We start from the raw sequence: 27,792 nt of genomic DNA, 5'->3' as shown, positions 1-27,792 counted from the left end.
AGGAGGGAAAGTTCAACCGAGCATCTTGTGAAGTTTATAGAGAGAACAAGATGAAACACCATGAACTGACACAGACGTGTCAGGCCCTGAATGAACTCAACATTAAGAAGGCAGGGTGCTTTGAAAATAACTTTATTGTTTATAAGAAATAACAGTGAAAAGAAGACAATGTGTCACTGCTTACATTTGTTTCTCACCATTTCATTCTCTCCAGCGTATGATTTCCATACTTTGTAGCTATGTAACTGCAAATGCCACATCGAGTGTGTGTGTACAAACACACACATATGCTTATATATACACATACATATACATTTATATATGTATATATAAAATGACTGTGTGGAGGTAATACATGTTCTAAGATTTATGAGCCAGTATATTTGCAATAATTAACAGTAACTAGTGCATTCTTCTGACAAACCTGAAAACGCTGCAGTTACAAGATAAGCTTACACACAACAGAAAGAAAGAGCATCATCTTCAATTTGTCTTCTGTCATAATTTAAAAGATTGAAAAATAAAACATTTTCTTGACCCACAGCAGATCTGAGCTGAAGCCAGGTCTCAGAGTGCAGCGTCTGCAACCTGCTTTCTTTACAAACGTTCGTATCACAGGCCAGACAACCTCATGTAGAGGAACTTTGCAACATAGTCACAGTTTTATCAAAGAAAGCCTACTCAAAAGGTAGAAAAACAAAGTACAGAACAAATTTAAGAGCTTATTTATATGGACACAACATATTCAAGCTTTTTTAAACTTTCCATCCGTCATCGTTCCAGTTCAAGCACAGCTACAAACAGCTGTCCTCAGTGGCCGAGCAGCCCGGTGCCTAGAGGAGGTCACAGTGATTAGAAAGAAATACAAACACTGTCCGGTCACACGCTGTGTCACAGGTCTGTATGACGAGTGATATGATGAACTACACATCGTGGCAAAATACAGTTTATGGCAATATTTCTTTCTCTTCTACCGCCCCCACAAGAATCACGTGACAGTACGAGAAAGAGCCGTCAGCTGCTCCAAATAAAGCTCAGACTCAAACGTTAGAACAGGCTTTCCCCCGCAGCACGCCGTGTAATAAACACTCACATCTAAACATGTTAGCTTCATGCGTGGGCCAACACACTCGACCCCAGCTGGAAACACTTCACACAGGTCGAGGTCACAGAGTTTACAGTGAAAGCACTACTTTGTGACGTGTGGTTATCAGGATGAGAAATGTCTTATATGAGAGTTTGGTCACATTGCACAGCCCTAACACCAGCTGTTTGTGAGTCCTTGGGTTTATGTCTGTGAAGGATCTCAGTCGTCCACGTCCTCATAGTCCAAGGAGCTTGGAGAGAAAAGCGTCTGGACTTCTTTAAGTTTCTCAAAGACGTTTTTAAGATCTCATCCGAGAAGCTTCTTCAGTTCTGAGGAAGCTTCTCGTCTTCAACGAGCTTTCCAAGCTCATTAGACTTGACTTTATGCTTTCTGCTGCTGCCAACTTGTGGATGGGACTGGGAAAACAAGGACACTGGCTGCCTGCTGAGGCGGGTAGGCCTGTCTTTAATAACACGCTGGGTTAGGCTGGGATTGTAACAGCGCTCATCATTAGAAAACAAACACGTCGTCTCTCGTTATACAGCAGCAGCGCTTATGCATTCACACACATTCATACTCCGATCAGCTGGTTCAGTATCCAAGGATACTTTGGCATGCAGACTGGAGCAGCCAGGGATCCAGTCAGTGCAGGGGTGTCCAACTCCAGGCCTGGAGGGTCCTGCAGGTTTTAGACGTGTCCCTGACCTCCTCAACATGTCCTGAAGTTCTCCAGAGGCCTGGTGATGAACTAATCATGTGCTTCAGGTGTGCTGACCCAGGGTGAGATCTCAAACCTGCAGGACACCGGCGCTCCAGGCCTGGAGTTGCCCACCCCTGACCTACAGCCAGCACTACCCGTGGCTCTCCTGCAGCTATTAGACAGAGGGTGTATATACAGCCTGTTTCAGACACAAAGAACTTGGGACAGCCCACATGTGGTTCCTATTCCCAACATTTGGGCTTGTTAGTAAGAAAGAGTTTACTGGTGTCATTCCAACTAACGTATTTCACTTTTTTCCTTCACCTGCTCCATATCCCAGCTGCAGTGGCTCTGTACCCTACACTGTGACCCACCACTATTATGTTTGAAGTAAAACATGCTCACCTTTAAATCCCTCCTCAGGCATTCTCACTGTGAACAAAGAGGAACAGCCAATTTAAGAAAGCAGTCCTTCTTTTAATCCAGCTGTAGTGGAAGCAAACACAGGCCTACTTACCTTGATAGACATCATCCATTGCAGCGTAATCTGCTATTGGCTCATCAGCCTGCAGCCAAACAACAGAACATATTTGGAGGAAAAGGAAAACGTACGGGATCCCACTGTAGACGTCAGATTATCGCTCTAGCGATTGTTGTGTCAGGATGAGGAAACTGTGATGTGTACCTTCAGACAGATGATGCTCTCCGGGATGATTCCCAGGCTACCCAGTGTGGCTGAGTCATCTGTCAGACTTTTTCCATCAATGAAGAGATTTTGGTCAAATGGAGCCACAGAGAAGGCGTGCATGATCTGGACAATGACAGGCACAGTGGATTTAGTCTGGTCAAACTGGCCCACTCACTACTTTGTGTTCAATAATCTGAATTCCTCACTTGTATTTTCAGCTCTTTCAGAGTCTGATTAGCTGAAACGATGAGCGCTTTCTCTCCTCGGAGTTTCCTGTGTCGGGTGCTCCTCCTGATTCCACCTGGTTTGGCCACGTTGGTCACAACACCAGCAGCAGCTGTGGACACACTGCTGTCACTCAACTTTAGCCGTTTTGCACCGTCCTGTGACTGAAAGAAACAAAGTCTTCATTTGTAACAGATGATGAATTTGAGTCAAAGATACAAGTCTTAGGGGAAACCCCCCCAAAAGACTCAGGGACATCTGTGCGTGCTGCTAGCAAAGGACTAGCAAACTAAATGGGTTTCTTCAAGGTCACGTGAGGTTTTAGAGCCGTCACAGCAGAAGTGACTGTAAAAACAAACTCCTAGATTTAGCAGCAGCATCATTACTCAGACATTTCTTGTAGCTGCTTAGCAGACTTGCACTATAATGAGATATTTTTGTCTGGGTTCATTCATATTTCTCAGTCGTGTTAGTGCAGAGAACCTGCTGTAGCCTTTCTCTGCTGACAGCTTTGACGACATCGCTCGTTGTTGAGCCGAGACGTCCTGCCACTGAATGTAATTACTGAGACCTTTCTCTTGCAGACGCGTGGTGCTTGTGTGGTTACCTGGCTGAAGTCGGGGTCTTTCTCACCATCCAGTTTGGGATGTTCTTCCTTCTCCTCCTCTGCTTCAGAGCTGCTGACGCTCAGCTCTGGAGCAGCCTCCTTTATCATCTACGCACAGGTAAATAAATGTGACAGGAGAGGCTGTTAGACACAGTCAGCGCAGCAGCTGTGAAAAGTTTGAGGTAAAAGGTCTTTACTCTTTTGTCTTCAATAACTTTGCGTATATAGATGGTGGCTTGGGTATACTCTCTGAGGTCCCTCTGCTGCTGGAAAAGGAAGCTCTCTCTGCATTCCCAACACAGATCTGCACACAAACACATCCATTTGAAATAAATCGAGGACAAAAGCCAGAGCATCACTGATGAAGTATCTGATCGGGCTCACGGGTGAACTGTGCCTATGAACCAACCAATGTGACCTTCAGCACAGTTTGGGTCGTGATTTTTGGACGGGCAGACAACCACGAGTGCTCACTGGTCCTTTAGCTGAATGAGCTGGTTAAACTGTTCCTGTATTATAGCCTGCCCTGCCTTATTTAAGGTGCTGTGGAATGAACCAGATGTGAGGTGCACTCTGTACATGAAACTGCCTCAATGATCTCATTTTCATGCACGTTTTTGTGACCTAATATGTGATAACTTGGATAAAGATCGGGCATCTGGAGTAACGCATCCACAGTTTGTGAAAACCTCAGACTAGAGCTGGGCGATATGAGATTTTTTCATATCACGATATGTTTTTTTCATTTCAGGCGATAACGATATCTATCACGATATCAGCCAAATAACTATATTTGTAAGATTTAAATGTGCCGTTGCTCACAAGTAAAATGTGAAATAATCAGCAGCTTGTTTTTATTTAAATATTTATTTCCCATAATAAGTTCAACAGGGTAGATGTACTTAAGGAACATGAGACTTTTTCAGATAAATAAAGGCAAATATTGCAAACTACACAAAAGGCAGCCGCTAAAGCGTTTAAGTTTCAAAATAGAACAAACGAAACAGACTAAACTGTCAATTCCACTTAGAAACAAAATATTAATTCTAAAAATAAATCTTAGTTTGTTTTACAGAAGAACAGACAAAACTGACTAACTTTTGTCAATATCAAATAAACTGAGAACTAAAAGGAAATTCTCAATCTCTCCTTGTTGTATAGCTTAGCTTTTCAAACAGTTTTAACAGTTACTTTAGTCTGACAAAAGCCGAATGACGAATTAGCGCTTCCAGTCAGAGACTGAGGCTACGTCCACACGTACACGGGTATTTTTGAAAACGGAGATTTTCCGTTTCCGTTTAAAAAAATAATCCCGTCCACACATAAAGGCAGAAATGAAGGAAAACGCTGCTATGAACATGCCAAAGCAGCAGGTGGCGCTAGATTCCTAACCGTGCAGAAATGTTGGCCAATCAGAAGTCTAGAAGCCTCGGTGGGAAAAAGTAAACAAAGCTGGGGCATAGAAGCAGAACCGAGTCGTATGTGTGGACGGACAGTAACTGTGTGTATATATGTAAGCATTTAAACACTGCAGAGAGTAGAATTAACAGTATTGTAGAAATTCATTTCACCGAAACAATAACGTGGCGCACAGTGTGACGCATGCACCAGTTCATTGTATTTCCAGACTTGCTTTCGGCACAATTTACAGTGCACGCTACTCTGTTTTTTGTCAGACTTGAAATAGCAGAAATACCTTCACACTACGGAACTTCTATGGCTCTTCCGTTCGACAATCTCTCCGGCGTTGGAACCATCATCTGTTTTCTCTTCGGTCACGCTCGGTTGATTTTTCTAGTCGGCACACTCATTTCCTCCATTACCCGCTGGCTGCTTCCCAAACAAACACACGTGCGGCTTGGCACTTGTGCTGTACGTAACAGGTCACGCGACGTGACGCTGCGGCTGTGATTGGTTCGGCTCTGCGCTACTTAATTTGGATTGGCTGACCTTTTTTTTTTTTTTTTTTGAGGACAAGAGCGGCGAGGTCTATCGCGATAGCTTAATTTCTCTATCGAGTAAAAGTTATATCGCGATACATATCGTTATCGTTCTGTCGCCCAGCTCTACCTCAGATGTTTGTCCACATGCAGTATCCACAGCTCTATATGATCATTAGAAAAATTACAGTGGAATTTAATTCTTCTCTTCAATTTGCTCGACCCTCTTCTCCACATAAAAGTCCAAAGTGGGGTGAAGTACCAGGTTGAGTGGTGTACTGGGTGGTGGAGCCACTTGGTGTAGTCCGTTTCAAGCAGTGGATGGAGATTGGCTGGTCCACGATGAAGAGTCTGCTGATCACATCCCATTCGCTTGGCCACAGCAGAGCTACACTGTGCGAAACAACCAACAAAATCATTTTTGTCAACACACCATGAAAAACAAACAGCCCAACAGCTGAAGAATGGCAGCAGGGTAAGGCCTGAGCCATTAACCAAGCATTATGATTCGTTAGCTGCATGCTGACTTCTAATTGGCCATCCTGCAGAGACAATCTAAAACTTCTTTGATCTCGACTGCCAATCAAAGTGCTGATCGTGTGGAGCTCACGGACGTTTCCAAACAGAAAAACCACAACACACACCATGAATATACTGCTGGGAAGGTAATGCAATGAACACCTCGGTAAGAACGACACACACCCAAATTTAAAAGCAAGACACAGGACAACTTTGGGACATGTAGGCAGAACTCACTGTTGTGCCTCTCCGTTAATGAGCGAGTCGTAGGTGAACATGAAGCCTCCGTGTGGACAGAGCAGCAACGTGTTGCTAACATTGGACACAGGGGAGGATTTCGTAGGTCTCCTGTGTAAAACACACAGAAGAGAGAAAAACAGAAAGTAAAAGTGAAACTGCAGAATGGCAAGGATTCAAAATCAGCTGTGAATGGTGCATACAGTCAAACTGTATCATCATATAATCACTTTACTGTCAAAACAAACATACCTGATAAATTTTCTCCACTCATCCACAAAAAACAGAGGAACTACATAAAGCACATCTGTGCCCTGGGTACACAAACCAGAAAACAGCGTCTGTATTTACCTTCTGTCATCATCATTCAAACAGTATTACTCATATGAAGAGGGATTGGTGTTGAGTACGCGCTGCTCGGCTTACCTGAGGCCATTTGGTGAGCGCTGGTCGATTTTTCTCATGGAAGAGGTTGAGCAGCTGGTTCTTCTGGTCTAGGGCCATCATCTTACTGACGGCCTCATTGTCCTTTTCCTCCTGCTCCATCGTCTGGAAAGAGAAAACAAATCTTTCAGCTCCTCAGCTGACCAAATGGCACATCTACCACCGCCTGGTAATGGTGCAGAGGTCCATGTTCATTTGTAGGGGTGGGTTTAAAAATGTATTTCAGTTTGAACTAGAAAGTGCATTTTCTGAAGAAACTGTGGATGCCTTTGAAGCATCCACACAACTAGAAAAATGTTCATTTCCTGCGAAAATGCTGTATGGATGCCTCAACGCTGAAGCTGTCTGCTGAAAAAAGCTGAAAAAGATTTTAAAAAAGTTGCAAAAAGTTGTATGGTGGTGAAGAAACCGAAAATTCTGCTATAAAAAAGGTGCAGAAGCAGAAATTTTTGCTGAAAAGTGGTGAAAAGCAAAAAAATTCTACTGAAAATGGGTAAAGAAGCTGAAATTTGTACTAAAAAGAGGTGAAAACACATGTTGCCAGGAGCAGGATTCGAACCTGGCCCTTCTGATCTCAAGACCGTTACTCATCTCACTGAGAGACTGACAATGCTTCTGAAATTAGCAGAAGTTGTTGGAAGTTGTGCTGATAAGAGGCAAAAGGGCTAAAAATTCTGCAGAAAAGAGGTGAATCAGCAGAATTTCTGCTGAAAACACCTGAAAAAGATGGGATTTGTGCTGAAAAGGGGTGAAGGCAAAGGTGCTGGGGTGGATAAGAGTTAAATAAGTTGAACTGATAACTGAAAAAATTGTTGCCTTAAGCGGGATTTGAACCCGGGCCTCCCAGTCTGAGAACGGCTGCTCATCTCACTGAGCTAAAACACAGCTCATCCCGGCAAGCAAAATCAGTCACCCCATGGATAATGTGGAAGAAACGGGCAAAAAATATTGCATAAAAAATTCAATATCTCAAAAAGCATAGAAGTGCAGAGCACCAAAAGTCATAGCAGAAAGAGCAGAATTTGAACGGTGTAAATAGCACCAAAGCTGAGGGAGTAAAACGTGCGCAAGCAGGAAACAGGAACTCAATAGTGTGGATGCCTTTGTGGCAATAATACAGATGTAGAAGAACAACACTGTGCTTTTCAAGCATTCACACTAATAAAGTGATATCAATTCATTAAATCCTCAAATGATTAGTGAATAAAAATGTATTTTGCCAGATTCTCAGCTTAAAGCTCACAAAACTATTTCAACAACCTCCAAACAGCTGAAACAGTAAATGAGAGCAGGTACACGAGTTCCACACAAAGACGTAAACTCAGAGTGTGGATGGCACACGGCGTCGGGCTGAAAGCCGACAGCTGACGCTGCAGGTTTCATCCCGTTACACAACATCATCATGACTCTGACTTTGCCTGTTTTGTTTCCACCATGATAAAATCACACTTCCTGCACAGCTCTGTGCTCAGAGACCAGTTTCAACTCTGTTTTCTGCATTGTTCGCTTGCTTATTACACACCAGTCTGCCGTTGTCTTTTTCTTTTCAAAACTGACCTCTCACACTAAAGCCTCATTTCTGTTGTTCAATAACGAAGAGATCTAAACTTTTTAAAATGATCACAAATTGCAAGACACTTACCCGTGTCTGCAATCAAACCTCTGTAACTTTGCTCTGCTTCAGCAGCATCAGCTAATGTTCAGGTGCTGATTCCTGGTTTTCTTCAGTTTTTGATCGAATGCAGAATATTTTTAAGGTTATGTGCTATAAAAGGCCAGGCAAATCTGCTTCCTGCTTCTGTGTTTTACCCTCGATACTCTGACACAGAGGCGCCTGCTGTGACGCTCTCACAGTGTCAGCTTTGGTTTATACGTAGATGTAAAAATATGAAGCTGTACTGATAAGTGATCAGAAATATTTCTGACTGACTGAGTCTAAATGGAATCAAATCTAGAAATTGAATGTGATACCAAGCTCTATTCATTTGTAGCTCAATATTAACAGACGGAAGTTTGTCAGCTGTGGTTATCATCAGAGGGACAACATATTCATTTTTCAATATGATTATATCATACGTATTGAATATATCCATCCATTCTTTTCCAGGGGCTGTTGGGGAGCCTATCCCAGCTGTCCTGGGGTGAGAGGCAGGGTACACCTTGGACAGGTCACCAGTCTGTCGCAGGGCCAACACCCAGAGACAGGCAACCACTCGCACTCACAGTTAGAGTTACCACTCAACCTATCCCACTAACTCCACGTCTTTGGACTGTGGGAGGAAGCCGGAGTACCCGGAGAGAACCCACAGAGACACGGGGAGAACCGGCAAACTCCACACACAAAGACTCGAACCACTGTGCCACCATGCTGCCGTATTGAATATAGAATACCAATACACTGGTGGAAACCATCAGTATTTCTGTGCATTAATCATGAAGGCTTTTAATTTAAGGGTCACATCAATGCCAGTTTCATCTGGAGCTGTGTGGATTAGTAACACCAAACCATTTCATTTACTGTAAACAAATGTTCATGTGTAACCTCCTAGGACCTGCGTATATGTGGACGTCACATTTTGGGTTATTTAGACCAACATGCTCAAGTTTGCTCTGCAAGGGCCTGATATCCACTTACGAGGACGTTAAACTGCTACTGTTCTGTTGAAATTTTACATGAATAGCCTCATATGTGGCTCTCATTTTTTAGAAACAAAAATCAGGTAATTCTTTGTTTTTACATTCATCAGGTCCCAATCAGCCCAGATATCAAAGAGAAATTTAAAATGCTGCCGTGGAAGAGTTCGGGTCTGAGGAGGTTAATGAACCATCCATCTACACAACATGAACTGTGTCTGACAAATTGTGATGCAGGCTTAAAGAAAATATACTTCAAACATAATGTAGCTGCAGTGACGCACTGCTGTGCACTAACCAGGCACTGCTGACAGGCCTCTTGGTCCTGGGTGAATTCTGGGGCTTTGGGGAAGTATTCCCGAAACTTGGTCCAAACTTCAGGCGACACCAACTTCCGTTCAGTTTCCAGAATACTCAGACCCCCTACACAGTAGGCACATAAGAATTATATTATGGATGTTAGCACAGCCATAACAGCGAACGTTGTTTTGTTTTTAAAGTGTTTAAAACATCTGCATATCTAATAATTACTGCTGATGGTGGCAAATACCGTGACTGCAGGCGATATCTTCATTAAAAGTCTTCATCTCATCCTCAGTGCACTCCGACAGCTCTGAGCTGAACTCTGCAAACAAACAGGTAATGTTCATATCCAAAACCATGGTCGCAGATGCCAAACGTGGCTGCACATGCAAAGCATGACTGGTGCACACACATAGTCACTGGACACTTTGCTGGTTACAATAAAAGCTTCTCTTTTTCTGAAATACTCAGAACAGCGTGGCTAGCCCCTGTGCACATGCCACGCTCAAAGTAAATTCATCTTTCTCCCTCATTCTGATGTTTGGTTTGCACGTCAGCAGGTTGTCTCGGCCACGTCCACATGGCTAAATCCACGAGTGTCTGCCAAGGAACTGGCTGATTACACATTTGTGTCAACAAGCAGCTGAACAGATGTACCTAATAAAATGGCCTTTGAGTATATTCAAGAGTCTGTCTACAGTTGTGAACAAAAATCTATGAATGTTATTGGCTTTTCTGGCCACTTGAAAAAGATTTTATGAACAAGTAAACAAAAGAATGCCTCAACAACCCTGGGGAGGTCTCTTTAGGGAAAACAAAAACAGGACAAGCATCAGAATCAGGTCAAAATCAATACTTATTATGTAATTAATATGAGGAATATTATGTGCAGCAAATCTGCAAATGATGACTGAATGAAACACAGTAAATGTCTGTTATTTTCAGCTTGGCTGACAGGTACAAAAACACAATAATGGAAGTGGAGGGCAGAAGAAAAAATACAATTGTAAGGGTTATTGGAACCTTTACTGTTGTTGGTGTGTGGTCCCTGTCCATTGGTCTGGCTGTTGTTGTGTGCGGTTTCATGTTCATCCTCCTCCAGCTGTTCCAAAGCCAGTTGCCTCCAGCTCCGCAGAGATGCTTTGCCTACCCAGAAACCTGCACCACTGATACACAGTGCAATAAAATGTACTTTTATATGGACTTAAGTCAGGACATTGATTCGCCAACCTACGCTTAGCCAGAGTGTGCTTACCTGAATGTGCGCTTCACCAGGTTTGAGATTTCCTTGTAATCTTCACTGAGCTGGTTCTTCAGCCGAAGCACTCTGCATCGTTGGCTAACACACTCTCTGCACAAAGACGACTCTAAACAAACACACAAAGTGACCTATACTGTTGTACGGAACATACACTATAGACAGAGCTAATCTGCAGTATTTTCATATTCTAGCATACTCGTGAGGTTACTGACCTCTGCAATAACTGCACTACTGTATAGCTCTGTGTAAATAATCATTCTGCACATTCAATGATATTTAATCCTACAACTGTTTACAACTTGCACAGTTCCCATTTCTGTATAACTGTATATCCCAGATTCTGTAAAGTTATTTATTTCATATTTATATCCTGTTCATAGCCTGTACATAGCTTGTACTCACTACAGCCTGTACATACTTATAGTTATAGAATATTCACAACATACTTCATACCGTGTACATTATAACATACCATAATAGACCCATTTCTGTAATATACTCACATATCTATATTATTGCTAATATATATTGTAATATATCTATATCACTAAAGCACTTCTGGATGGATGCAAACTGCATTTCGTTGCCCTGTACCTGTGCATGTGCAATGACAATAAAGTTGAATTCTATTCTAACAAACTTTTTTAAACAAATGTTATCGGTTTGCTGCATTCTCAGGCACACCCTATCAAAAACTGTTAAAACACATTTAATAAACCTTTTTCAAAGTGAACAGGTGAATCTGACAGCTGTCTGCACTTGTCATCCTTACCAGTGGTAAATGTGTTGCAATGACACAGTTTGTGCTGAAACAAGATCATTTTGAGTGTAATTTGAAACTCTTAGTTCACTTTGTCATTAGTCTGACATGGTTAAATATGACAACGATGGATGTGTAACTTGAAGAAATGAAACTATGACGGGTGCAGAAGCTCATGATTTGAAAAGTCTAACCATTCAGTCTAGGCCCTCCACCATAGCGTTCATACAGGAGTTGTGCAGCTTGCATGGAAACCTTCCTGGAGTCTCCCACTTTGTCTGGGTGAAGTTTGTCATGAGAACACAAGAAGCGGGAGCTGTCAATTTCTTTAGTGGCAGTGGAGTCATCAAGCCACTTCTTAAGCCAGTCAAGGGGGATAAACTCATACGGCTCACCTGTACACAGAGAAAGCAGAGGGACACAACCATAAGGAGAAAAATCCAGGCTTCTATTGTGGTAACAGCAGGTTCCCTGTACCTTATCCCACACATACATGTGTTAACATTATCATGTTACACATGCAAAATTACTCTTTCAGTTTCGTAAACAAACAAAACCAAAAACCGACAGGCTCAGAGGCACAGTGCCAGGGAAGGCAGGCTGGCACCGTTGCAGCTGGAAAGTTGCAAGAGATCACCTTTGCAAATAAATGATCACTGGCCTGTAAACCTGACTGTATGTGTGTGATGCTGGGGTCCCAGAACACATGTGTCTCAGTGGTGCCAAAACCCAGGCAGGCATGTGGGAACACAGCCTGCACACCCAGTCCTATTACTGGTGCAGACGGTGGTGGACCTAGCAACGTTGCAGCAAGAGCAAGTGGTGATGTGGCAGATGCAAACGGAGAAGCTGCAAGACCAGGCTGAATCGTGGTTCAAGAGTTGGGAGTTCGCCTTGTAATCGGAAGGTTGCCTAGTCCTCCCTAGGGGGGACTAGAGAAAGCGCTATACAAATGCAGGCCATTTACCATTTACCAATCCTGGACGCAGTTTCTGCAGAGGCTAGCTGCTTGGCCTGCCTCCTTTGGCACCGCTGCTGCTCCCCCTGGCTCCGGTGGGACTCTACTGGATCAGGGAGGGGGGTGACCCCCAGGCGTTCTGGTTTGTTGAGTCACAGTGGAGGTGTGTTAGTAGCCCGAGGTGGAGTGGGTCCTGCGGCTGCTGTCACTCCTTTTGGGAAAGCCCAAGCCTTGGCTCTCAGCCTATCCGCAGCGGCGAAAGTCAGCTTCTAAGACGTCCAATGAGCAATAGTGGATTGGCTGTGGCTCTTCCCAGAGGACCACCATTGATGCTTCCGGAAGGCGCTAATGTGGCCGGAGGAACCGGCCTATTCCAGGTGGCTGCACGACTTGGCAAGCTAGGCAGTTGGACTGTGCTTGAGCAGTTCATGGAGGGGCTCCTGGCTAGGGCTGCTCGATTATGGCAAAAATGATAATCACGATTATTTTCACTGAAATTGAGATCACGATTATTTGACGATATTTATTTAACCCTTTAAGACCTACTATAGAACCAAGTCCACCAGAGCTTATATTATTTTTTTACATGCTGTAGTGCCATTTGTGGGAGCATTTCAAGTTGCTATACATCAATACAACTGTTATAGCCCATATTTTAATAATATGTATGCATTAAGTGCATAGTAATTACATAAATTGCAAAAAAGTGCAATAAACTACAAAAAATATTGAAAATCGCTTTTGTTTTGTTTACATATATTTCTACTTGGAGAAATTTAAGAGGTTTATCCCTCAAAACTTTAAATATAATAAAGTTGCAAAAAATAGTTTACAACAACAGGAAATTTGAGTGTCTTCATAGTTTTAATTTGGAGATACAGCAATTTTTATATACTGCAGGAAAAACAAAACAATCCTATGATGCAAATTTGCAAAGAAAACAGCAGGTGCATCATTTCACTGTGGGAAGTGTTACGAACAGCTGATGGATCGGCAAAGCGTGTTTCTGGAATATTATGTTTTTGTTCCTGCAAGCGCTTTTTATGCAATTTTTGCAAAGCTATATGTGGAACGAAACCGTGACCGAGGACAAGCTGATGGCATCAGATGTAAGTACAACTCCTCCGGTTTCATATGCAAAACAAATTATTGCGCTAGCTTACACGGTTCAGGTTCTACAGGGATTTAACAATAGTTACGCAAAACGGAGCATGCTGCTCTGACCGGCTTTAAAGGGTTAACAATGACTTTAAAAAATAATATAAAATAGTGTGCAACACCACTGAAGTTTTCTTTTTTTAACTCTCTTTTCAACCAACGGCAGTCACTCTCCAAATAACTTCTGCTTAGCTTTCCGAGCTTCCCTCGGGTCCTCTTAATCAGCGGTCTCCAACCTTTTTTGCGCCACGGACCGGTTTATGCCCGACAATATTTTCACGGACCGGCCTTTAAGGTGTCGCGGATAAATGAGGGAGGGGCTAATAATCGGCTCAGTCATTTTTAATGATCGTTGAAAGCCCAGATCGTAATCGTGATTAAAATTCGATTAATTGAGCAGCCCTACTCCTGGCAGACACATTGGAGTGCGTCCACTGATGTCGACCAGCCAACTGGAACATCGTGGTAACGGGCGAGACAATCGGTTAGGGAGCCACAACAGGTGGCAGGACATCGTCAGGATCCAGTGCCAAGGAGGTGGCTCCGGGAGATAACACCACTGTGGTCACCACTGCCTGCACAGAATACCCCGTCTCTCTCTGCTGTTTCTTTATTGGTCTCAGCGGCTACAGACACTGGACCCCACTCACCGGGAGCTGCACGTACATCGGGGCAGGAATGTCGCAGGTGCGGGCGACCAGGAGACGTTCGTCAACAGTGCCCAGGGACGAAGGTGGGGGAGATGTTCTGTTTTGCCAGCCCTGGAGCCGGAGATGCCAATTTCCACCATTACCTCCTCCCTCCATTGTGATGATCAGATAGCGGATGTGTTTTTCATTGCAACAGTGTTTTGCAGATATATTCTCCCCCATGCCCAGATATGCCAGTTTCATAGAGCACTATTCTGTAACGTGCCCTGGTGTGAAGGTGTGTTCATAACCCTACAGGCTGCCTGAACATAACAGTTAAATTGTTCAGAAGGAATTAACTGAAATGCTGAAGATAGGAGTGATAGAAGAGTCGCACGCTTATCCCATGCCCCGGCTCAACAAGCTCCTGGGCCAGTTTGTCACACTTCCATTCGGCTTGTTTGGAGGCCAGGCTTCTTCCAATGTCTCATGGACCGCTCGCTGCATATTCTGCCTATGCGAATGACATTAACATCCATAGTGACACCTGGGGGGAGCATGTACAGCAGGTGCCCACAGTCCTGGAGTACTTGAGGCAGGCGGGGCTCACCAGCAACCCGAAGAAGTTTTGAAGTTGAATGGAAGAAGGTACAGTATCTGGGGTAACCACTTGGGAGGTGTGCAGTTGTACCCACAGGTGCGAAAACAACAACTGTCGCATCCTGACCATGTCACAAGACCTAAAAAGAGGTGAGACGGTTCCTGGCTGATTACAACTGCTGGTTCGTGCTGAACTTCACGGACCAGACCAGCCCCCAGTCTCACCCGAAAGGATGCCACAGATCAGGTCCAGTGGACAGAGCGGTGCCAGGTGGCATTTGTGCAGGGGAAGAAGGCTCTCTGTGGGAAGCCCCTGCTCCACACTCCTAACTTTTCCTTCCCTTTTATTCTGCAGACTGACACCTCAAATAGAGCGCCGTAGGCAGTTTTGCTCCTGAGGGTGGGGAGGGGGTGGGTCCGCCCGGTTAAATCAGCCAGAAGCTGTCAGAGTAGGAACCCTGGGACAGCACGACTGAAAAGGAGTGCTGACAAGCTGGTGGGTGGTTGACTCTGTTATTACCTCCTGGGCCACCCTTTCACACTGTGTTTGGATCACAGCCCGCTGCATTGGCTCCATCGCATAAAGCATGCCAACGTCCAGACCACCCATTGCTATATCCCAAGACATGTGTGTCTTAACAGTACAGGGAGGGAATCTGTTGCACTAATAACTGTGAGATCAACAAATCACATCCTATTCGTGGCCTGACATGGCCGTGTTTGTGTGTGTGCATGTACGCATAAATAATTATTCACACGTCACATGCACTGTGTAACAAGAATGCAAAAATAATCAGGCAGTTCCACTGCCTTGGACTGCAGCTATCAAGAGCAAACCTTGTTTAGCAGCACAGCACAAGTTCTCCACCTGCTTGAGTTTCTTTGTTGACCTTCTAGGCAATAGACACAGAACATAAAGACTAATACTGACAGCTGCAGTCTGACACAGTAGAGCTGGAATATGTCCAACAGTGGCACCAGAGACTAAAGGTGGTATGGTTTTTTGTGACTCCATCGTGTTGTTTCAGAGGATGAAGATGCTCGAGGAGCCAATAATATACCTCAACAGCCTGACGAAGTAGAGTTTACACTGTGTGCATGTAAGAATACTTTGAACTGTAACAAACATGTGCACACTCTAAGTGTTTCTGTTAAGTGGACTGTGGATGATTAAGGCATGATTTTACCGACCGTCTCTTGCGGGTAAAAGCTTGTAGAGCTCCTTCACCTCTTCATGCTTAGCCTTGCCCTTATCCACACTCTGTTTTCTCATGTCAGTCATCTCACTGCACCATTCCTCAAACTTATGGTTGTCTTGGTCTACCAACCTCTGAAGAAAGGCTGTTGGTCAGAAAAGAGAAAAGACAATCAGACATGCATCACCCAGAGGTCTCCATTTGTTTTTACCAATTGTAGAGGTCATGCAAAAATCAATTCAAAATCGACACACCTGGCACCTCCACATTAGTCCTGATTGGACCTGAGCTTTCCTCCTGCTGGACCTTATACACCAGCATGTATGCATTTCTGGAGCAGTGATAGCCTTTACTGCACTTTGGTTTTTTTGTCTGGGATTTTACCGTCTCAGCTAGGAAACAAGTGGAGTAAAGAAGAAAAACAACTATAAGAAAGTGTATACGTCCCTCAGGTGGTAAAATTGACAATACATTTGCAAAACAAACAAACAAACAAACAAACAAAAAAGCTGGTCCACTGTTGTTAGGAACCTTGTGTTTACATTTTTAATAGTAAAGAACATTATACACCCCTATAAGTGACAACTCTAGTGAACAGCTCACTCTGTCTGGGGCCCCGCCCTGAAGCCAGGCCTGGGGTACCCGGAGGCCAGTGCCATGGGCCCGGCTGGGCACAGTGGCACTGGGTGGCGCAGAGGGCATGGAAAAAACACTTTGACTGCCTTGAAGAGTTTCTGGGAAACCATCAGGCGACTCAGGAGTGGTGCTCAACCCACATTGTGTATAGAGTGGGTGGAGCTCTGCTGGCTTCAACTGAGGATATTCTTGGGCAGTGGAAGGAATACATCGAGGAGCTCTTTAATCCGACTGACATGTCTTCTGTAGTGGAAGCAGAGTCTGGGGACGAGAGGGACGATTTGACTATCTCCGGGGGCGAGGTCACTGTTAAACAAGTTTAACAGAGTTCCTGGGCTGGATGACGTTCACCCTGAGCTCCTTAAGGCGCTGGATGTTATAGGACTGTCTTGGCTGACAACTCCACAATGTTGCGTGGAGATAAGGGGCGGTACATTTGGATTGGCAGACCTGCGTGGTGGTTCCCATCTTTAAGAAGGGGGACCAGAAGCTTCAGCTATAGGGGGGATCATTCTCCTCAGCCTCCCGTGCAAGTCTATGCCAGGATGCTGGAAAGGAGACTCCCTCCCCTAGTTGAACCTCGGACACAGGAGCATCCCAGGTTCTGTTATCTTCCTGGTCACAGATCACTGGACTAGAGTGGGGCGATATGTAAAAACTTTCCAACCGACAATCGTCAGTCCAATAATCGATGATGAGCGATACATTCACGCATGCGCAGACCTTTTGAATGTAATCATGCACGGACTGATTTGGGCGTCTACAAGACAGAAGTCCACACCTGGACAAACTAATTTCCCTCCAAAGTTAGGGCTGTCAGCGTTAATGCCGTCATCATGATGAAAGTTTTTAACGAGCTCAACCCATCTGGAGCGCAGAATGAACAAACTTTGGACCAACTGTCTGAAATGCGTTGACAGAGACTTTTCAGGGATTTTGACTCAGTCTGCGCTCCAGATGGGTTGGGTTAACTGTTAACTGCGTTAGTCACATTAACGCTGACAGCACTAAAAATATTTGTCAAGGATTTTTTTCATAATGGCCTCTGGCTCGCACTGGAGCGGCTCACAGCCGAGTGTGAAGCGGCGGGAATGAGAATCGGCACCTCCAAGATTGATAGAGGCTCCTCAAAAGGGTGGAGTGCCCACTCTGTGTCAGACATGAGTTGCTGCCCCAAGTGGAGGAGTTTAAGTATCGCGCGGTCTTGTTCACAAGTACAGGGAGAGAGGAGTGGGAGATCGACAGACTGGTGCTGCAGCTGCAGTGATGCAGATGCTGTACTGGCTCGTCACAATAAAGAGAGAGCTGAGTGTAAAAGGTCGATCTATGTCCCTACCCTCAGCTGTGGTCATGAGCTGTGGCTGGAAGAACGAGATTGTGGATACAAAAAGCAGAAATGAGCTTCCTCTGAAGGGTGTCTGGCCTCTCCCTTAGGGACAGAGTCAGGAGTTTGGCCATCCAAAAGGGCTCAGAGTAGAGCAGCTACTGCTCCACACCAAAAGGATGCCTCCTGGGTGAAGTGTTTCAGACATGTCCCACTGGGAGGAGACCACGAGGCAGATCCAGGACACGCTGGAGAGATATAATCTCTTATATATATATATATAATCTCGGTAAGATATAATCGCTTACCGAGGAATGCCACGGTGCTCCCCCAGACAAGCTGGAGAAGGTGGTTAGGTCTGGGCTTCTCTGCCCAGACCCAGGTAAGCAGTAGAAAATGGACGGATGGAAGAACATTATACATTAGAAATAATATTTGGCAACAATAACACAACGTTACATGGGGATTTCACAAAGGTACTACTGAAGTGCCCCCATTTCCATGCTACTTACTACGTACCAATGTCCTCCTCAATACCAAGCTGTAGCTTTTTGCCTTCCATCTTTTCAATTTCCTCATCGTTGAATTTGTACCAGTCGCCAGTACGAGCATCTTTCACGTGGGCGATGTAGTGGCCGGAGTAGGCACTGATTCCCCGATGAATCAGCACTGCGCTCAGTTCATAGACACATTTCTCATCTGGCGAGACGGAGACATAACATTATAACTCATGTTACTGGGTAGTAAGACCGTCCTCAACCATACAGGAGATGTAATCACTCAGCCCAGATTCAGAGATGGTCTGTGCTGGGCCCCTTTAGTTTACCAGTGTCTACATACACAATGAGTCTGGGGCCACTTTAGAGACAGGCTGCAAGTGAACTTTTTCACATGTCACTTTGTTAAAGTGCAACAACTGGCAGACAACAGATGATGTATTTATTTAGGTACCTCAAATACATAGGTGCAATCCACATTTGAGCTATGCTATGACTAGGTGTGAACTAATGTAGCTGTCAACGTGTAACTGAATCCCTCAAGACACAGTTGTATCTATAAGCTGGACCACATTCCTGTTGTATAGCTGCCACAAGCCAGTGCAAGCTGTTGAATCGGTGCGGCTACTTTCTGTGGCACACGGAGAAACTGCTCATACCTTGCTTTTCTTCTAGGAAAGGCCCCATGTCCAACTGCTCTGGAAAGCTGATGAAAGAGTTGAGCTTCTTCTTGTGGCCTGTTTGTCTGGAGGAGAAAACACATGTCTGACCTCAAGGCAGAAGAAACCAATGACATAAATAGTTTAATTAATTAATTCCAGCTAGTTTCCTTAAAAAAGTGACTTTAAGAGATTTAAAAAAAAGATTAATTTTAATACTGCTATGTATTTTAGTTGAGACTAGAGCTGGGCGACAGAACGATAACGATATGTATCGCGATATAACTTTTACTCGATAGAGAAATTAAGCTATCGCGATAGACCTCGCCGCTCTTGTCCTCAAAAAAAAAAAAAAAAAGGTCAGCCAATCCAAATTAAGTAGCGCAGAGCCGAACCAATCACAGCCGCAGCGTCACGTCGCGTGACTTGTTACGTACAGCACAAGTGCCAAGCCGCACGTGTGTTTGTTTGGGAAGCAGCCAGCGGGTAATGGAGGAAATGAGTGTGCCGACTAGAAAAATCAACCGAGCGTGACCGAAGAGAAAACAGATGATGGTTCCAACGCCGGAGAGATTGTCGAACGGAAGAGCCACAGAAGTTCCGTAGTGTGAAGGTATTTCGGCTATTTCAAGTCTGACTAAAAACAGAGTAGCTGCACTGTAAATTGTGCCGAAAGCAAGTCTGGAAATACAATAAACTGGTGCATGCGTCACACTGTGCGCCACGTTATTGTTTCGGTGAAATGAATTTCTACAATACTGTTACTGTTAATTCTACTCTCTGCAGTGTTTAAATGCTTACATATACACACAGTTACTGTCCCTCCACACATACGACTCGGTTCTGCTTCTATGCCCCAGCTTTGTTTACTTTTTCCCACCGAGGCTTCTAGACTTCTGATTGGCCAACATTTCTGCACGGTTAGGAATCTAGCGCCACCTGCTGCTTTGGCATGTTCATAGCAGCGTTTTCCTTCATTTCTGCCTTTATGTGTGGACGGGATTCTTTTTTAAAACGAAAACGGAAAATCTCCGTTTTCAAAAATACCCGTGTACGTGTGGACGTAGCCTCAGTCTCTGACTGGAAGCGCTAATTCGTCATTCGGCTTTTGTCAGACTAAAGTAACTGTTAAAACTGTTTGAAAAGCTCAGCTATACAACAAGGAGAGATTGAGAATTTCCTTTTAGTTCTCAGTTTATTTGATATTGACAAAAGTTAGTCAGTTTTGTCTGTTCTTCTGTAAAACAAACTAAGATTTATTTTTAGAATTAATATTTTGTTTCTAAGTGGAATTGACAGTTTAGTCTGTTTCGTTTGTTCTATTTTGAAACTTAAACGCTTTAGCGGCTGCCTTTTGTGTAGTTTGCAATATTTGCCTTTATTTATCTGAAAAAGTCTCATGTTCCTTAAGTACATCTACCCTGTTGAACTTATTATGGGAAATAAATATTTAAATAAAAACAAGCTGCTGATTATTTCACATTTTACTTGTGAGCAACGGCACATTTAAATCTTACAAATATAGTTATTTGGCTCATATCGTGATAGATATCGTTATCGCCTGAAATGAAAAAAACATATCGTGATATGAAAAAATCTCATATCGCCCAGCTCTAGTTGAGACAGTACAAAAGGTGAACACAGCTACTCCAGCATCATCCATTCGACTCTGAAGTCTCAAGATGAGTGAGTGCCATCTTGGTTTAAAACACATAACAGATGTAACGTGGAAGAGTGGGCCGGCCTGTGAAACTGTGTTCAGCATTTCATGGATAATCCTACTTGTTAAAGCATAATGTGATCAGGATCTACCAATCTTAAGTTTTCATTTGTTGCGATCCAAAATGAGTGAGCAGCACACAAACATTTTCCTCAGCCTTCTCTTTATAGAAACTCTAAATCCTTTAGGTTTCTTGGCTGCCCCTTGTCAACTCAAAGCTTCAGATCACAGATCGTCTATAGGACTGAGTTCTTTAGGCTGGCGAGTGCACTCCACGACCGTGCTTCTCTTTACCCACTTCTTTGCTGCCTTCTATTCTAGCTGGGTTGTAGGAGATTAAGTACTTAATTCATTCAATGACATCCAAATCAATTGATTACTTTTATGTAATATTAATATTTAGTTGATATCCTGCCCCCATTTAAATGAAACCACCATAAAAATTACAGATCAGAGAAATGCAGAGTGATGGCTGACCTATCGAAGACAAAGCGCATGAGCTGCAGGTTGAGGGTTGGAGGAAGGCTGTGCAGCTTGATCCTTCGGGTGGCATTCTGCTTACTCTGACACGTCTCACAGAAGTAGCGGTTTTCCCCATCCAGCTTCTCCTCCTGCAGAGTGAGGAGCAAGGAAAATAAAGTCAGAGCATTTAAAAGGCAATTCAATTCAAACTGGACAGATCTAATATATGCTAACATGTGACTGATTCTGATTTGAAATAAACTAATTCACTAATGTCATCTACAAACTGCGTGTAGCTGAATGACAGATACCTTTAAGAACTCGGTGACACACTCAGTCAGGCTCTTGTGGCCCTGGATGTTCAGCTCTAGCTCGTAAAACCGCGATGGAAGAGCAGATGATCGTCCACACTGGTTACACCTGATGAACAGCCAAAACAACAGATTTCCACCTCTGCTTTATGCACTCTCAAAAACGCCAGCTGGGTCATTTTTGAGATGAATGTTTTAAAGTTTGGGGGGAAAGTCCTGAAGTTTTTCAGTTTTTTTTAAATACTTACTAAGCATCCCATTCTTCTTCAAACCAAAACCATAAAACTGCTGAGCACTAGGGATGGGTATCGAAACCCGGTTCTCAACAAGAACCGGTTCCCACTGTTTCAGTTCCTTGGAATCGTTTGCAAAAATGGCAAACAATTCCCTTATCGATTCCAGTCGCCCCGAATGACGTCACCACGTTGCGGAGCGTCATTTACCTGGCAGGAAACACGGCGGCTCAAACGCTCAAAAGTTTGGTTATACTTTACGAGAACGGATGACAACAGGGCAACTTGCAATACTTGCAAAGTAGAGATTTCATTTAAGGGAGGAAACACTGCGAATATGCAAAAGCATTTGCTCACAAAACACGCGATGACCTTAAATGAATGTCGTGTTTTTAATTCGCTCCGGACTCGTGAATCTCAACCTGCAGCAGCGGTAACGTTTGCACGTCCTCTCCCGTTAATGCGGCAGGTAAATAATCAACTAACAGTGCATATTATGTTAGCGCGATCTGCCTTATTACAAACCTGCCATTACTGTGCATTTAGGTGATCATGATGAGAGAGACAGACAGAGTCTGGCTCAGATGCTGGCAGCTCTCGCTGCAGTCTACCGGCAGCGTCTCCTTTCAGGCAGGATAGACGAATGTCACCGAGTAGTGACTCAGTTTGTGGTCAAAGGCTTGCACCCGTTTGCCACAGCAGATGATTTTCGGTAAGTGAATGTGTTTAATTGTAGGCAGGACATTACTGGGTATTCTTGTGTAATTGCTACAGAATAATTTATGTTAAACTTTGTTATTGCTACAGAAGAATATTTATTTTATTATTTTACATTTACAATTTTTTTTCCTGGGGACCCTGTGACGCCCCATTGAAGAGCCGTAGGCTGGATCTCTGAAGCTCTCAGTGTTGGGTTTGTAAGGCCATGTTACTCCTAAATTTCTATCTTGTTCAAAGAGAAGATATAAAACACAGTTCCAAGTGTTCTCCTTTTTTAAAGAGAATCGATAAAGAATCGAATCGTTAAACAGAATCGAAAATGGAATCGGAATCGTGAAAATCTCATCAATCCCCATCCCTACTCAGCACATTTGAATGATTCATGTTGCAGTCCAAATGCTAACTCTAATATGAAATAAATATGCACACACACTAAGCCACACCTGTGAAACCCCTCCTATGTAGCAAACGGCAGAAACATAAGATAAAGAACTATTTTCCAAGAACTGTAAACATAAACAAGCAGCACATCTGTGTGGAACAGGAGACCTTCCTGTCTTCCTCATCACTGCATTCTGACAGGAACCAGCCTGACACACAAATGTGCCGTGTCCAAATCACTGTGTAGTTTTGTGTCAAAGTCAGAAAAGCCATTGTATACCGTTCTTATGAGCCAAGGCCCAACAACTCACTCACAGTTGGGGTTCAAACTACAGTTCTGTAAGGGTTAGCAGGGATACAGACTGATGGAAAACTTAATCTTCAGCAAAGAAGTGTATGTATGCTGAGTTTCTACCAACCAATGTAACGTGATGTAATGTTCTGTACTGACACTAAACATGTTCTAAGAACATGTTCTCCAAACGTTAAGCACTTAGAGCTTCAGCTTCACAGACAGAGCTCCATCTGCGTCAGGCTTTGACAGCAGAGCTCTGAGGTGAGCATTTACACGTGTTAGTACTATGTCACATGTGAAAAACAAATCCACACACAGCAGTACTCTATTGAAACAAGTGTAAGTAATAAGAAGCCTTACACAGTAACATAGGAGAACTGTCCACAGAACTGCTGCTGAATGACGTTCCGCAGGTTCGGGTTCTTCTGTTTGGACAGTGTGTCCTCCAGCAGGGACAGGAACAGCTTCGAGAACTCCTGGGCATCCTGAAAATAAAGGCTCTGAAGTCAGTAGGACAAAAAGCAGAGTGTGTGCACGTTCCTAACAAGCTTGAAAGCCAATATTTGCTATGAGCACCTTTATTCTTCAACACATTCTCAACTCTTAGGCAAATTTTCTCTGAGTGTCATTTGTATACGTGTTTGTAATCGGCTGCTCGTCGTTTTTGCACTGCTAGAGCTGCAGCTACTGAAACACAGAACACCCACTAAGAATGTTCAACGAGTAAAATTCATTTCACTTTGACCTGCAACAAACCAACGCGATGGCCACATCTATGGAACAGTGCGCTTTAATGTTTGAATGGATCCAGTTTAAAGTGTGGAGCTCAGATGTGCAGCCATGAGCAGCCAACAGCAGCACCAAAATACACACTCGGCCATGAACTAGTTCACTGGAATTAAAATGTTTATCTGACCATTTCGTCTGCTAAATCAACAGAACAGCCACTTTCTGCAGCATTAATTGCACGGGCTTTGTTGCAGCAGTATTGTATTTTGTGACCTCGGTTCTCTGAAAATGTCTGACTGGAGTAGGTGACACATTTTCTGTGGAGGAAGCCTCCAATGACCCATGAAGTAGCTGTTTTAGATTGGTCACATGATGTCAACGCCACACACAGGGGAAACCTTCGGTTAACTAGCTGATAACTACCGTAGCTTCATTTGACTGTTTATCCAGTTTGGCAGTGTTAGGGAGTTAATCCAGGCCGCACACTGGTTGACCTGACTTTGTAATACAGCCCACAGTTCTCGAGGTGACTTACCTTGAAAACAAAAAACCTTAAAAAACCCCAAACACCTAAAAACATAAAGTACAGCACAATAATTGACTATATCTGGGTTTTTCTTCCTGATTTACTGCTAAGTGTTGATATTATTCAATTATAATGTCATTTGTACATGCCTCTTATGGGAACCAACTGTGGCTTCTAGTAACAAAATGGCTAAAAATACAGTTTTGCCAAGTTTCTGTTATGTGTACAGAACAGCGATTCATCCTGTAAGTTACGTGTGCTTTTTAATGCTCGAGTGATTCACAGATCAGTGTTTAGTGGCTTAACAAACATTCCTTTGAAAATGTTCAGGTACAAAGACTGGACTGAAACAAAAGCAGTGTGCAACAAAGAACTTCAGATTGTCTCAAAAGATATTGTGAGATCATTTTGCCTGGCTCCTTGGACACATAGATAAATGGGACTGAATGTACCTGTTGCTGTCCTGTGTCCAGACCAAGTGCTTTCACTAGCCCTGAAGGGTCGATGTACTTTCTGTTGCTATTCTGCAGGAGAGCGAACAGATACTGTAGATGCTCACAGATGGACTGGGGCTCGTAATCTGAAATAGACAGAGGATAAGCCTTCACAGTATACTGTATATGCACTGTCACAGTAGCTAACATAAAAAGTCAACTTTTGCTTTAAGCAAATTATGTCAGTTACTTGAAAATACATTCAAAACAGTAGAAATGAGTACTAGTCCAGCAGAGCATTGGGCCTTTCACATTTCACACAAGAAAGTTTGAATTTTGCTGTGCGCTTGCCAAATACCCCAAGCTGCTCTCCAATGCATCCATCAGACTGAATGTGAGTGAGAGGACTGTATTCTCCTCCGTTTTGGTTGTTCCGTGAAGTGATGGTGCATGTAATGATCAGTCTTTTTGTCACACACTCACACCGCGAGGTGCAACTGGGGCAACTCAGGGTTCAGTATCTCGCCCAAGGACCGAGATACAGACCACACAGACCAGAGAAACCAGGACTGCAGGACCAGGGATTGATCCTCCAACACTGGGATTGGTAGAAGACCCAGGTGCTTTACAAGAAAAGTTACATTTACTCATACATTCACAAACAGCTTGATTCTGGACACTTTTGCATCACACACACGGCCAATTTAGAATCTAACAACCAACCCTGTGTTTGTACTTTGGGTAGGAACCAGTATGGGAAATGGACTGGTTCTTATACAGCATTTTTCTACTCTGAGCACTCAAAGTGCTTTACACAACTTGTTCATTCACCCAATCACACAAGCACTTTTCCCTAATAGGTTACTAAGTGCTTTCTAACTAACGTTCGCACAACATTAATACTCCGATGGACGCATCGGAGAACAACATGGGGGTAGTATCTCGCCCAAGGATATTTGGCATGCAGACTGGAACAGACTGGGATCGATCGAACCACCAACCTTCCAGTTAGTAGGTGACCTGCCTGCTCTACCACCTGAGCTACAGCCACCAGTATCAGTAGGAATCTATGAAAGCACAAGAACAAGTGCCAACTACTGCATACCGACGTGTGTACTATGTTATTTATATGTACAACAAGCAACAACACCTTTCCAAATCTGGCTAAAACCTGCCGAGTTTACTTGGAAAACAAATAAAAACACAGAAGCAGCCCAGGATTTAGTTTTGACTTATACCAGACTCAGTGTCATGTTCCTCTGCTCTTGAATTTTGGCACTGATAGAGACTCCTACGCAGCTCCAGGTTGTGGAACCATACTTGCAGAAATGTGTTGACGTAACATGTTGCACCAAGGTTGGTCAACCCAACAAATGTGTTCTAGAAAGGGGCAGAGACAGACAGAGAGACATAACCTTATCTTTACATATACTGTTTCTACATGTGGCCAGGACTTGGACTGTCAATCATCAAGCAAGGCAGCCAAAAAAAGGCCATGTGAGAAAATCATTTGCAGTACCTTTTCTCGACGTTCTGAATTTGGGTCATCGATACTGTGAAAAGCACTTTCATCAATTTCTCCAAGCCATGCCTGTTCACCAATACCAACCAGGCAGTTGGGATTCCCTTTGCAGTTCCTCCTGGAAAAGCAAATGAATACTATTAACTTTACTGGTTCACACTTTGGCTACATGGCTCTTAAACAACGCACAGCTGACAAACACAGCCACCCACACATTTAGAATAGAATTCAACTTTATTGTCATTGCACATGTCACAGGTACAAGGCAACGAAATGCAGTTTGCATCCATCCAGAAGCGCTTTAGCCACGATATAGATATATTACACATATATTAGCAATAATATAGATATATTTGTATCCAGGTAGGGGCCACGGGGTGAGACCAATAATGGTTTTTGTAGCGCAAACATAGCAAACAGTGCGGACCTTAACAAGACACTAGCAAAGTGTCTGTGTGCTAGGCTGAGCTAAGTTGTGCAATGTCAAATTCGAGAGTGGGTCTTCATTAGCTTTCCTACAGTCTATAAAACTGCTCCACAGACTTGATGCTTGTCCGCAAGCGAGGGAACAGCCGACCATTAAGCCTTTAACTAATCTGAATATAATGTAGTTCAACAAATGGGGTATTTTCACTAACATGCGCTATCACAACAAACATTGTTTAGAAATGTTGATACTGTACCTGCAGGCACCTCTTTTGCAGGCCGGGAGGTTGATTCGATATGCTAGCTCTATATGCTCCTGCCTGATTTCTTCTGGTTTCACAGTTTCCACCCAACGCCAAGCCGCTTTCTCCAGCTGTACGCGAGGCGCCATAATTCTATGGAGTAACGTTAACCTCTGCCACACATACGACACGAAAAAACCCCCAAAAGACTCAAGTTAACTAAAGTGGAAACAGGAATGCTAAAACTGTCGGCTAGCCGGAGTTATCGCTGGCCGTGGCTTGTTTCTTGAGCAACCTCCAGGTAGCCAGCTAATGCTAGCGTTCTCTCATAACCCTGTTGAACATAGTTGTAAGTCCATGAGTCCACAACGTAACAACGGAAGGGTTAATAAAAGACGACAAACTACCACTAACAGTATTTGCAGGGTAACGCCAGAAAAACAACACTCTTACTACGGTTAGCTAGCTAGCTAGCTAAAATGTAGCCCGACCGGCTGTGCTAGCAAGTCATTTTCCTCTGTACTTTCTATTTAACGCTCTCTAACGCTAACGTAGCAAGTTTATTGTGTTAAGGTCAAATTTCTCGAACCGTTCATACGTGCAGCTGCTTCACCAAAAGTATTTATGTATTTTCACATTTTATTCACGGTTTATTTTAGATTTAGCGCCCTTGCGTCAGTTTATAAATAAATTACTTCTCCGCTCAAAATCAACACGACGTCAAAATGT

At 43.6% G+C, this 27,792-nt stretch overlaps 1 protein-coding gene across 3 annotated transcripts; it reads right to left on the bottom strand.

Annotated features, from left to right (window-relative positions):
• Positions 1-116: 116 nt before the first annotated feature.
• On the bottom strand, positions 117-27,792 carry usp48 (ubiquitin specific peptidase 48). Of its 3 annotated transcripts, none has more exons than XR_013909076.1 (27): positions 27,079-27,792; positions 26,393-26,513; positions 26,112-26,253; positions 24,892-25,019; positions 23,545-23,669; positions 21,556-21,664; positions 21,260-21,393; positions 19,063-19,148; positions 18,426-18,605; positions 16,201-16,338; positions 15,942-16,091; positions 11,600-11,800; positions 10,640-10,751; positions 10,408-10,550; positions 9,632-9,706; positions 9,380-9,504; positions 6,430-6,552; positions 6,256-6,317; positions 6,004-6,114; positions 5,510-5,635; positions 3,505-3,611; positions 3,308-3,415; positions 2,682-2,864; positions 2,473-2,598; positions 2,305-2,353; positions 2,193-2,219; positions 117-833 (listed from the first exon to the last, which is right to left on the bottom strand). XR_013909076.1 is itself a non-coding variant. In XM_026169163.2 (27 exons), exons 1-27 carry the CDS (start codon positions 27,210-27,212, stop codon positions 811-813), a joined length of 3,153 nt encoding a protein of 1,050 aa, XP_026024948.1. In that variant the 5' UTR covers positions 27,213-27,792; the 3' UTR covers positions 117-810. The 3 variants fall into 3 exon arrangements, 2 of the variants coding, with proteins under 2 accessions (XP_026024948.1, XP_026024950.1); XM_026169163.2 differs by having other exon boundaries at positions 5,510-5,640; XM_026169165.2 differs by having other exon boundaries at positions 5,510-5,640; positions 10,414-10,550.

Source organism: Astatotilapia calliptera, chromosome 5 (assembly GCF_964374335.1).
Source record: "Astatotilapia calliptera chromosome 5, fAstCal68.1, whole genome shotgun sequence".
In the NCBI taxonomy this organism is placed as follows: domain Eukaryota; kingdom Metazoa; phylum Chordata; class Actinopteri; order Cichliformes; family Cichlidae; genus Astatotilapia; species Astatotilapia calliptera.
This window is presented reverse-complemented; position numbering and strand designations above follow the sequence as displayed.